Here is a 12,884-nt window from a genome sequence, read left to right on the forward strand (position 1 = left end):
GTTTGATTGACTGTATTTTCTTTTGATTCTCAAAATATTCCCCACCTTTACCAACAGATGATGGAGGCCTTAATTTCTGGTGCTGTTCCAGCTGAACTTTCTTCATGGAATGATTTCTCATGGAATGGCATCACATTCAAGACACACAGGTTTTCAGTCTGCAGATACAAAACCAAACATGATAAAATCTTCTTTGTAGTTCCTCAGTTTTGCATTTTTAGCAGTTGGTTCAGACATTATTACACCTGATCTTAAAGAAAATAAAAATAATAAATATTTTATTTCAATAAATTAAAAGTATCAAATTTATTATTAAGCAATATTGTGTAGTGATCTATCAAAAATATCAAATTCATTATGAAACTGTTGTGATTGTAAAATTTAAATTCTGTAATTCTTGATTGTAATATATTATTGATTATATATTATACATTATTGATTCTTATGGAATAATTATTGAATTTTGTTTTTTTTATTATTATTATTGTCTTCATATAAATTATTATTAACTAATAGTGTCTTTATTATCAAACAATATTGTGTAGATTTGAAATGGTTTCAATTATTTTTCGGCTACGAATTCTCTGGGGACCACCGGTGGGTCCCAGGGACCATGTTGGGAATCATTGATCTAATGTATTCTGGGGTGTGATTTGACTGCTGTATAAATTGCAGACAGTAACCTCAGTAATTACTTCAGGTTAGGACAGCTCTGCTTATCACAAGTTCCTCACTCAGCTGACTCTGGTTGACTACTCAGAAGGAACTCTTGTCCAGGTCACAGATCACTTCTCAACTTTGAAATTTCATGTTAGTATCTAGAGAGGTATGTTGTGCCTTCTGGAGGGAAGGTGCTCCTTTAGCCCTTACAGAAACTCATTTAGTGTTAGTGTGATGATAAAAATGCTGGTTTTTCAGTGATCTTACTCTAAAGCTCTCAGGCCTCTTTACTCTTCATGAGACCAACATGAGCTCTAATATTTCCAATTGGGATATCAGAGTTAACTAATAGTGTCTTTATTATCTTTAGGAGGAAGGACAAATAAACAAAGAAGTGGGAGATACACTGTCAATTGGATTAATGATGAATCTATAATTACAATAGTTTATGTACAGACTAGAAATTAGTATTAGTAGCCATATAGATCACTGAATAACCACTAATGCTAACTGAAGAATGACCTGGCAATTTTGGTCATTATAGGCACAGGTACTAATTTACCTATGATATTGGGAATATCTACTTGCTACTGATTACAGAATCAGATAATGTTTATCTGATTGACAAACAATATTTTTTTTTTAATGTCATGTATTCATTGCAAATATACAACTGAGAGAGTTATTCTAAAGTAATAAATATTTTAATTAGTATTCATTCTGCATGAATTTTGTTGTACCTGTGTAACAGCTGATATTCCCCTGAGCAGTAAAACATATATCCCCAGCATTTCTTGATGAGTAACACTTTAGTGTCTAAATAAACAACAGTCTGGTCAGCTGGAATGCCATTGATCATAAGTCTTTGGATCAGAGCTGACCTGGGGCTGAACAACAAATTTTTTCTCACATTCCCTTTTTTTTGTCTGTATGATTCCTAAAGAATTGTCCGTATTTTATTTCTAGGCCAGTTCACCTGCCAACATTGTAGAAAATCTGGTTTGTGGGAGCAGCTTCAAGAAAATCTAAACAACATATTTAACAAGAAAAAAAGGTATGGTGATCATGTGATCAAATCAGTTCTGATCAAATAGATCTATAACCAAAGATGTTCCAGTCCTTTCCAACATATACTGAGCAGGGCCATTTACCTGACAGAAATAGTCTTATCCACTTTCTTGTTAACAATAATTTTAGTCTTTGCCAAGTTAACTTTAAGGCCATTTGATTCCAGGTTTTGCTTCGAAACCTGGAACTTCTCCAATTCTGCAATAAGAGCAAGATCATCAGCATATAGCATTTCCCATGGGCATCCAGTTTTGAATTCCTCTGTTATGGCCTGGAGAATTATGATGAACAAGAATGGACTAAGAACTGATCCCTGGTTAACTCCAACTTGTACACTAAATTCATCATTGTGTTCAAGGTTGACTCTCACCTTACTGACAGCATCGCTGTACATGGCTTGTATGGCTCTAACAAACCACTCCTCTACTCCTAGCTTCCTTAGAGACCACCAGATAAGAGAGCAGGGATCCCTGTCGAAGGCTTTCTCTAAGTCAACAGAGGTTAAGTACAAGGGTTTATGTTTGACCAAATACTTTTCTTGTAACTGTCTCACTCGGAAGATGGTATCTGTAGTACTTCTCCCTGGAAAAAAACCAAACTGCATCTCATCTAGTTTAATTCTATACCTAATCAGTTGCGATATAACTCTCATGTGTGTGTGTATTTATGTGTATACAACGAAAGAATTTGATGTTTGGAATATAGCTTATTTCAAAATTATTATTTAAAATTACGATAAAAGATTTCAATTTAAGTTATGTCTATTAAAATAAGCATTTGTGTATAATGAAAGCAAATACTTTATGAAAACTAAATGTGTGAAATAATTCTTGGTTTAATTTTGTAGTTCATTTATATGAAATGATTTTTGGATTTCATTTTGCAGTGAATTTTCAACATGTCTGAAAGCTATCCCGGAGTTTAAAATATCATCTGATGTTCTTAGATTTTACAATAAAGCAATACCTTTAAAGAAAGTAGATTCTGAAATTATTAATTCATGGAAGCAAAGCTTGAATTGTTCTGTAAGTTGACAACTCCATCAAACTTCCTTAACCCTTTAGCATTCAGATTACTGTGTTGACCGTGATGCTTATATAGTCACATTGTTTTAATTTCATCATGCATTATCTCATAGCTTTGAGATTTCAATGATGTGATTTTTTTTATTTCTTAAAAGGATTTTGTAGAGTAGGATTGAAAGGTCTGATCTGACCAATTTGGGCATAAAACAGGTTGAATATTTGAGCCTGATATGACTGGATTAAATTCTAAAGGGTTAAACTTTCATAAAGAGGTCACAAGACTGTTATGTTAGGTGTTGTTTAATCCTAGGGTAATTCTGACTGAAGAAGCTTAAAATCAAAGATATTTCCAGTCTCTTCTTAGACTTAGTGTATTCAAGACTGCATTATCCAATGTGTCCTTCTTGTTGTTTAACCTTAGATCAGCCCTGATCAAAGAGTTGAGATCAAAGATGCTCCAGGCATGATCATCCTGTCTTTATATCTAGAACTACTTTGTCTAGTGTCCATCCCCTTTCTTTTTTTTCTTTTTTTATTTTAAAGCCAATAAGGTGAAGTTTGTAATTGATTCGGTTGGCATTTCTAGCATGTTGAGCAACCTCATTGAGGTTCCCTTATCTCTGTTGTTGTTGTCCCTACTTGTGCAATGGAAAAATTTAGGTAAATTATATACTTTTACATGTTTTCTAATCACCAGCTCTTACAGACAGCAACATTATCAAAATTTGGAGTTTGCTATGATGAGGCAAGAAATGCTTTGATATTTCCATCTTATAATGAAAACTTTGAGATAAGCCAACTTAAGTTGCTTAGTTTTGTCACAGACAAAGATGGGCTCACAGAGGACCTAAATGAATCCTTAATTCCAAGGTAAAATATTAATTTCTTTTCATAAAAAGTTGTTTCTTTTTCTTCGTATAAAGCAAAAAAACATGTCTTTTTCAACTGGTTCTGCTTTTTGAGGCAAGAAACTCTGCTAAAGGCACACAATAAATAGATGGTGATGGCCACTGCCACCACCCAAGCAATAAATGAAGCACACCACCACCTCTCTTGTTTTCTCTCTCTCTCTTTACACACACACACACACACACACACACACAAGGCTGTGTGGTTAAGAAGTTCACTTTGCAACCATATGATTTTGAGTTCAGTCCCACAGCACTGCAACTTGAGCAAGTATATTGTTATAACCTTAGGCCTTATGAGTGGATTTAGTAGATGGAAACTGAGAGAAGCCTATGTATGTGTGTGTGCTTATTTGTGTATATCCTTGTCTTGATATCAAGTAATGGTTGTAAAATGAGTATCACTGTCATGCAGTGTTGTTTGTTTTAAGTTTTCCATGAAATTATGTTATTTCATTGTAAGAAATATTATATCATACCATTTAATGATCCTCTGAAAAACTACCTTCATCGTCATCATTTAAAATCTGTTTTCCATGCTAGCATGAGTTGGTGGTTTGACAGGAGCACAGGAGCTGTCTAGGCAGAAGACTGCACTAGGCTTCACCGTCTGTAATGGTATGATTTTTGGAGCTGGATGCCCTTCCTAACATTAACCACTTTACAGTGTGGACTGGGTGTTTTTTAAGTGGCTGCAGCACTGGTGAGGTCTGTTTTGGCATACTTTTTACGGCTGGATACTCTTTCAAACACCAATCACTTTACAGTGTAGACGGGATGTTTTTTTTTATGTGGCACCAGCACTAACAGGCTCACCAAGTAGCTTGCACATCAAAGATCTTTGTGTGTGTGTGTGTGAGGGGGGACATGGCCTTATGCCAGATGATGAGAAGTTAGAGTGTGACAGAAGGAAAGAAACAAGTATCTTGCTGGAGAGAAGATACATGGTTACCCAGTCAGAGAGAGAGAGAGAGAGACAGAGAGTGAGTGAGTAATCAAGAATGAGAGAGAGTGCGGGAGAGAGATGGTGATGAAGTGCCAGGACGTGCCCTCAAGCTACAGAGATCAGAATATAAATGGGATGGTAGAGTAGGGCAAGAGATAGATAGTGGCAAAGTGCCAGAGCATACTCTCTAGGTACAAGAATCAGAATATAAATGGGATAGTTAAGTATTACCAAAGGCACAATGAATTGTGGGTGGGGAATACAGTGACTGGTAAAACCTGGGTATATAGAAAAGGTGTGGGGGGGGGGGCATTAGGATAGCAATGAGACAGTGATCAGGGTAGTGAGAACAAGATTCGTGAGTGAGAGATAAACACAAGTGCATGAAATGTGAGGAAGAGGAAATGTAAATTGGTTTGTTGGAAAATTTTTATGTGGAACACACAACTCCGTTTTGCTGAAGTGAGCAGGTCTTCTCAAGAACCTCATATCACCAGACATCTTGGTCCATTGTCATCTCCTCCATGAGATCCCAATGTCCTGAGATCAGTACTTACTACTTCATCCCATGTCTTCCTCTTCTGCAGGTTCCACCTATTTTTAGCGATTGGCACTTCTTCACACAGCTGTCTTCACATGTCCAAACCAACATAGTCTTCTCTCTTGCATGCTGCATCTGGTTCCTCTTATGCCCAACTTTTCTCTCTGCAAACTTACATTTCGTTGTACATGCACACTGATGTTACGCATCCAACAGAGCATACTAGCTTCATTCCTCTCTAGTCTAGTTTGAGTTAGCAACCTTCTATGGGATACCATTAGCTGTCATCTTTTTGCTGAACTTGCTGCCCGCTCTATGTGATATTATGCAACAACTCTACCACACGGTTAAACGCACGTGATTAAGCTAATCCAGTGGTTCCCAAATCTGTGTTGCAGAACTTGTATTTTGAATAAAACCTCAGTGATCTAGATATAAAATAAAACAAAAATTGTTTTTGAGAAAGAATTTCTTCATAAAAATTAGATTTAGTATTTTGAAAATGGTGAATATAATTTTGTATGAAGTGAAATTTTTGTATTAAATGCTGTTAAGATACATTGGAGTTGCAGAATCCTTTCAGAGAACTCATGTTGAACCAGTCTATTTTTTAAAATGCCATTCAAATTTTACTTATTTTTTTGTTACATTTTCTTATTTATTTCACTATCTTTTTGCATTTCGCTTTAAATTTTTTTGTAGCCAACTTTTAAAATCTATTGTTTAATCCAAACTCAGTTCTGTGTAATCAGATCTGTGATAAAAGGTGTTCCTACTGTGATCATCCTGTCTTTTTTTGACATTGGATATGAGAACTATATTATCTGATATGTTTTTTCTTTTCATTTGGCAAGAGGAGTTGGCTGCTATTTCTAACTTATCAGTGTTCTAGTCATCAGTAAAATACAATAACAGTCAGATGTAATTGGTTCTACCTTGCTTCTCAAACGAGTGTCTTATTATCTATGTTACAATAACTTTTATTTTGAAGGTGCTGGATGGCAGAATCAGTAGCACCAGATGGAATGGTTTTTAGTTAAAGTTCATGTGAATTCCAATTTGCAGAAACCCACTGGTGTTGACTTCACCTTTCATCCATCTTGGGTTGGCAAAATAAATTTGTGTAGATACCAGGATGAATTTGGTATATACATAGTATATAAACTTTACTTCCCATTCAAGTTACTTTGTGCCAACATTACAAATTCATCTGTGCTATAATGGAGAAAGCTGCTTACTAATTAGTTATGTAACAATTACTAAAAGTACTAAAAGAAAGCAATTATTAGTGGTTGACCGTCTGGAAATATTTTTATAAATTCATGTTCTAAGAAATTTCCTATAATTTTGATTTCTCAAGTTTATTGAATTTTTTAAACTCCAATTTCTTGCATATTTAAATATTCACTGAGTCCAGTTCATCACAAATTTAAATATTCATTGCATTCACTGCAGCATATTCCATTTTCATTTGCAAAGTCTCTCACTTCCTCTTTTAAGTTTTAATTCGCTATTAATGTATACATAATGTAAAAACATTATTTATTGAATGAATTTTTTTTTAAATACCTGTATAATTTTTGAACATGAGATAGCTGTGAGAAGAGCCTTGAAGGTTGGGTAATTACTATTAGATGTAATTACTATGAGGGATGATGAATTAAAGGGTAGCCTTCATGCACAAAAAGGTTCCCCATCCCTGGTCTAGTTTAATAGGCCTATTAGGAACATGTACCTGTAAGCCAGAGAACATGTGTCTTTTGAAGTCAGGTTAACAGGAGCTGTGTGATTCACCTATTGAGCTCGACCTCTAATAAAAAAGCACAGGTGACTCTCCTTCCGAGCAGAGTAATTTATTTCAATATTAGGGGTGTTTTTCTTCATGTTTACCTGCTCCATGTAAAACTTCCAATACCAGTAAGTACTAAGGGTGATGTAATTAATCCTATCCAAAATTTGAGGCCTATTGCCTATGTAATATGAATAAGTCTTTATTGTATCATTATTATTTTTATTAATGTTGTTAGCATCATCATTGTCATCATTCTATCATTCTAAATGTACTTCTTACATTTATTTTACCTTCTTGTGTGAAGAACCACAATCTCTGGTTTGTTTGGTTTGAGTACGTCAAAAGAAAGACATAATACAGAGGTCATATTAACTTCTTCTGAAATGGAGGCAATGGCTGTTTATCAAATAACTCAGATACCTTCACTGGCTCTCCCCAAAAGAGGAATGGTCCTTCCTGTTGAGGTTTGCTATTTGTTTTCACTTTCATACTAATTACTTTCAACCACTATAGAAATAACAATTAACTACAAGTGCCAACTAAATGGTTCAACCGACTACAAATAATAGCCAAATCTCTTTCATATCCCATCATAGCATTTTGAAAATGTAGGCACACATAGCATAATGTTGACCTAAGCACAATGTCTGAATAAAAGTCACCTGAGGCTAAACAGTAGACTGACCAGCATTTTTCTTTGTAGCTTTAAATCCCTTTTTATTCTATTATTCTATCCCTATTACATTTAGTTTCATTAATCATCTCTCTTTTATTTGTTAATCCTGCTGCACTACTTTCAGCAAATGGGTTTTTCTTTTTTTTTTTGACTTCAACAAAAGTTTGTGAGTGAGATTTTGTACATGGAAACTGTATAAGTCCGTGTCTGATGAATGAATATCAAGATAATAAAGCACAAAATCGTGACATCCATTTCTTGCAAACATTCTTCCTCAGACAAGAGAAGAAGAATGAGGTATATTTACCAGTATGGGAAGTAAGCAATAAGTGCATGTAAAAATATATCTTGACTCCAGAATTACCGAAATAAGTGATACCTTCAACAACAAACATTGTTTTTTGTTTTTTTGTTTTTTTTTCCTGCCAGGGACTTATGTTTTAAACATTAGAAATTCCATCTTCAGAAAAGTTTTCAAAATAAGAAAAAATTGATTTTTTTAATAATTTACAGAGAGTTTCAAGTTTTATATGTATCATTTCATTATCATATAATAAAGTATATTCTGGATTTAATTAATCATCTTCTTCATCTTTTAACATCCATCTTTCATGTTGGCATGAAGTTGGACTGTTTTGAAACATTCACTTACTCATTTTGACAATTCAAGAAAGCCAAATTAGAATTTTACATTCCCCATTAATAACATCTAGGTTTTTTAGGTTTGCTAGTTGCATAGAAACCTCATTATTGGTGGTGGCTTGAGAAAGGCACCCAATAAGTACTTTAAATTGGTTGGCATCAGAAAGTAGAGATTGCACAATACAGTCCTTGGGCCTATGAGATCCTGTCAAACTGTCCAGCCCATGCCAGCAAGAAACATGGATGTTAATGGATAATGATGATGATTACATATATATGAAATAGTTGGTCATCACAGTTTTTGTTCATGATTATTCAGTTGGACTAAACTACCAGTCTTAATGAATTAGTATGCAAGTAACTGAATATGTCACAAACACATGGATCCTTAATGTAATTATTGGATGGAATCAGCATGACACTATCAGACAAGATTGGACTTATCAATTACTGGTACAATCTATTTGACAGACTTCTGTGCAGTTTCCAACTACCCAATTTATTTCACAAGATATGGGTCAACTTGAGATAAAAGAAAATGCTACTCACCCAGGATGTCATGCAATGAGATCAAAACCAGATCCTCATTAGCATTCAACGATACTGCGCTTATGTGTGTGTGTGTGTGTGTGTGTGTGTGTGTGTGTGTGTACTGTGATGGACTAGGATTCTCATTGATAAGTTATTAGTACATCAGTGCAGCTATGCAGTTTACATGAAATGCAGCATTCAACTCCTGCAGGCAATATTACATTTTCCATGACTGTCTCAGGAAAAAATAAAATAGTGTTTTTATTTCATGAGATATATTCGTGAAATTTGGGTCAATTTTTCATCCTGATGTTCTGTCAGTGTCACTCAGTGAACCTGCCTTTAGCCTTGTTGACAGCCTCCAGGCAACCTTGGAACTGGCCACAGGCCTTCGTCATTATCTCCCATTTTAGGTCCCTGAAGGTCCTGGTAATCCTTGCCCTGAGCTCGTCCTTCGTGTTGCAGCTGGATTTGTTGGGCTCTCATTCTACCACACCATAAAGAAGTCAAGGGAGTTTACAGTTAGGCAAATTGGGAGGCCAAATGTCTGGTGCTGTGTGATCAAAGAAATTCTCCAACAGCCAACTCTTGAGTCTTCCAGCTAATGTGAAAGGACGCAGAGTTTTGCTGCCACATGTACAGCCTCTATGCAGCTATCCAGTCAACACAGGGCTTCACCACCTCACCCAGAACATAGTTATAGTTGTTGGTGTTTAGCCTGTGGCTCTCAGAGAAGAAGTGGGGTAGCGTGGCTTCACATTCACTGCTGATAACACTGAAGACCATGATTGTCACTGGAAATTTCATCTGCATAACTCTGAACATGTCCTTGAGTGAGGCAGCAAGTCACCTGTTGTTCTGGGACTTGATTTTCTGGTCTTGACAGAAATTCTTTTTGTCGTAGAAGAACCACAGCATGTGTGGCTCCATTGGGTGTATAGCTTGTTGATCAGTTTCTTGGTATGTTCTGTAGAGAATTCATAATTAAGTATCTTTTACTGGTTTCAGTCATTTGATTACAGCCATACTGGAGCACTACTATCATGGCTTTTAGTCTAGTATTTTGAGTTCAGTATGGTATCTGGTACATGTTGTATCAACCTGGTAAGGGAATAGATGCAAATCACACCTAGGTGTAAACAGATGTAATAAAGCAAACTTGAATATCACAACTTTTAAAAATTCACTCAATAATTTCAGGTTCCAGATGATGATTCAGTTTTGGAGGGTCAAAACTCTTTTGAACAAGCTGCCATTATGGCCATTTGAATCCTCTGGTCAATTGACATCACAAATTTCACTTGTTAAGCTCAATGTTTGCAGTGGTAATTCTTTTCTGTCCCATTGTCTAACGCCTGGCAGAAACATAAATTTTAATATGTAGATGCATCAAATGATCGTAATTTTCAATAAAATAATAAAATGGCTAGAACACTCATCATGGCGATTGACTGCTTGCTTAAAGGAGCTTTGACTGTACAAAAGTGAATCATTAGACAAAGCATGTACAAATGGATTTTCTGCAACCTAAACATTGAGATGAGGTTTCAAGTGTGTCGCAGCATGTACTATATTCACATGAATTCTAACCATAACATTTCCACTAAAACATTTTGTGGATGGATTATTTGTTTACAATCTGTTTGTTGTCCATTTAAAAAATGAAAGATGATATGGGTTTCTAAACTGTTTCCATTTGCCAAATTTTATGCACAAAGCTTAAGTCATCAACCCAAGGCCAATGATCAAAGATACTTGCCTTTTTTTTTTTTTTTTTTTTTTTCCTTAATTTATAATTTTCGTTGTGGAATAGTCATGATAGCCATTTGAAACACATATTGTTATATTCACTTTATTTTCTGATAAGCCCATGAATAGCCATGTGGTTAAATTTCTTAAGCACATCTTGTTCTAGGTTCTGTCCTACTACAAGGAACATTGGTCAAGTATCTTTTGTTAGAGCTAAATAAGAAAGTGGATGGATATAACAGGAACATTTTTGATAAGACTGTGCTGTAACATAGAGAAACAATGTTAATCAAATCATACTATAGACACAGTGAAAATGCTTGCAACACAGTGCACTTCTAAAAGCACTTTATGAGTGGAAGTTGGAAGGCAGAAACTTTATTTGTGTGTGTGTGTGTGTGTGTGTGTTTGTTTACATCTATTGAAACCAGTGTTGTACCTTTTCATTCCATAACATAGCAGTTCAAAGCATTAGACTGAAATAAATTCTTGGATCAGAATGATGAACTAAATATTTGAATGCAATTCACCAGCATGTCTGCAGTCTAATTATTAAAACTAGTGGAAGAACCAATGAACATCAAGTGTCAAATTTTGTACATCTACAACTTAGACACCTACAATATTTCACTGCATATGTGTGTTCTAAATAATTATCATAACTCTTCCACATTGTAATTGTTTCAATGTCAACACAGAATCTTTATGAGTAGAAAATGGTAGATGGAAATTATATGAAAGCTCATAGGAAGGACTGTCTCTTTTCATGGTTAGGAGACTTGAATTGTTGCCTTTTAACTCGTGAAATCTTTGGTCATTAGTCTTGGAAACTCTCAATAGGATCATGGATATTGCCCATTTCCCTCTGACTTTTCATATATGATTTATGTAACAAGATTGAAATTTCAAAATTAAAAAAATTTTATACTTGTGAAAATTGAGTTAATTTTCATGTTTTATTAGATTCTGCCGTTGCTAGAGAGATTTAAGAAAGTTATCTTATGGCTTGGAACAGATTTGTGTTCTTGGCAAAATGCAAAGCAGTTTGCTAAAAAGTTGAATGAGCATCGCTGTTTTATTATCAGGTAAGGATAAAAGCTATATATTATATTTGAATTTAATTAGATTATTAAGTTTATAAAACATTCAACTTCATCCAGCCAGTGAGGGAACTTCTATGCAGGCACTACAAATAGCAGCCAAATCCCCCTCATCACACTCTACTGAAAGCTGAAATGTTTTAGAACACAGGTCTGCTTTATTTGAGTTGACCTGGGGTTAAACAACAATAGCAACCATTTCATGATCTATTTCTGGAAAATTTTACCAAAATAACTTATTTGTATGATTTGTGCAAGCATGGGTGTAGGTATGATTCTTTTTCCAGTTTTGTTCTTTCTGCATAACATTTTGGGCAAGTCTCTACTATGACCGTTGCTCAACCCAAGTTTTGTGAGAAAAATTAGGTAGACAAAGCTGTAAGGTAATTTATCAAATGGACTGTTCTTGGGTGATATGTTTAATCCATTATCCAGTTTCACACCGACCCTGACCCTTAGGAGAGTCCACTTTGCAAGTATTTAGAGACTGACTCCTATTTGACCTGACCCTACACAACTATAGCATAATAATTGTAATCATTAATAAACCGATGTACTTGGATAATTGAAATAAACTTGATAAACAACTCTCTTTATTCAGACCTTCAGAAGCCCCATCAGCTGTTAAGGTTCTCCAAGATAAAATGAATATGAGTAAAATATTAAACTCCGCTATTCCAGCAAGCCCAGATTCTATTGTTTCTTTCTCTCAACTCCGGAACAATGTCTATTTTGAACTTGCTCAGAATGAGGAAATCACAGGAATTAAGGTTTGTATTAAATGTATTTAATATTCTGTGTATATTGACTTGTCTAACTTGCTTGTCCTTACGTTTACTCATATATATATAGGCTTGTAAGGACTGGAAGAACGGTGGTAGCAGGGAATTGTACCAATGTGCCAGAAGGGAGGCTAGGCGACAGGTTTATTTAGCCAGAGGGGAAGCAGATAAGAAAAGATTTGCCAATGTTCTGCGCCGTGAGGACCAAAAACTCGAGGTATTTTGTGTTGCAAGACAGTGTAGGAGAGAAAATAGTGATGTCGTAGGAGAGAAATGTGTTCGCATGGATGATGGTACACTTGCACTAAATGAGGATGCAAAGAAAGAGGTCTGGAGATGCCACTATGATAGATTGCTTAATAAAGAGAATGAATGGGAGAAAGAGAGCCTGCCGTATGTCGACCCAACAGAGGGACCAGCTATCCGAGTTGATAGTACCAGGGTAGATAAAGCAATTAAGAGTA

General features: G+C 35.3%; 1 protein-coding gene across 5 annotated transcripts in view; it reads left to right on the forward strand.

The window, feature by feature from the left end:
• LOC106882273 (twinkle mtDNA helicase) overlaps positions 1 to 12,884 on the forward strand; it is a 93,475-nt gene that overhangs the window by 62,928 nt on the left and 17,663 nt on the right. For all 5 annotated transcript variants that reach the window (XM_052975583.1, XM_014932887.2, XM_014932891.2 and 2 more), the window contains exons 3-8: positions 1,627 to 1,714; positions 2,615 to 2,753; positions 3,451 to 3,623; positions 7,245 to 7,404; positions 11,502 to 11,623; positions 12,240 to 12,408. In XM_052975583.1, the coding sequence (XP_052831543.1) occupies positions 1,627 to 1,714; positions 2,615 to 2,753; positions 3,451 to 3,623; positions 7,245 to 7,404; positions 11,502 to 11,623; positions 12,240 to 12,408 (851 nt within the window). The remainder of the gene's footprint in view (positions 1 to 1,626; positions 1,715 to 2,614; positions 2,754 to 3,450; positions 3,624 to 7,244; positions 7,405 to 11,501; positions 11,624 to 12,239; positions 12,409 to 12,884) is intronic.

Source organism: Octopus bimaculoides, chromosome 21 (assembly GCF_001194135.2).
Source record: "Octopus bimaculoides isolate UCB-OBI-ISO-001 chromosome 21, ASM119413v2, whole genome shotgun sequence".
NCBI lineage: Eukaryota > Metazoa > Mollusca > Cephalopoda > Octopoda > Octopodidae > Octopus > Octopus bimaculoides.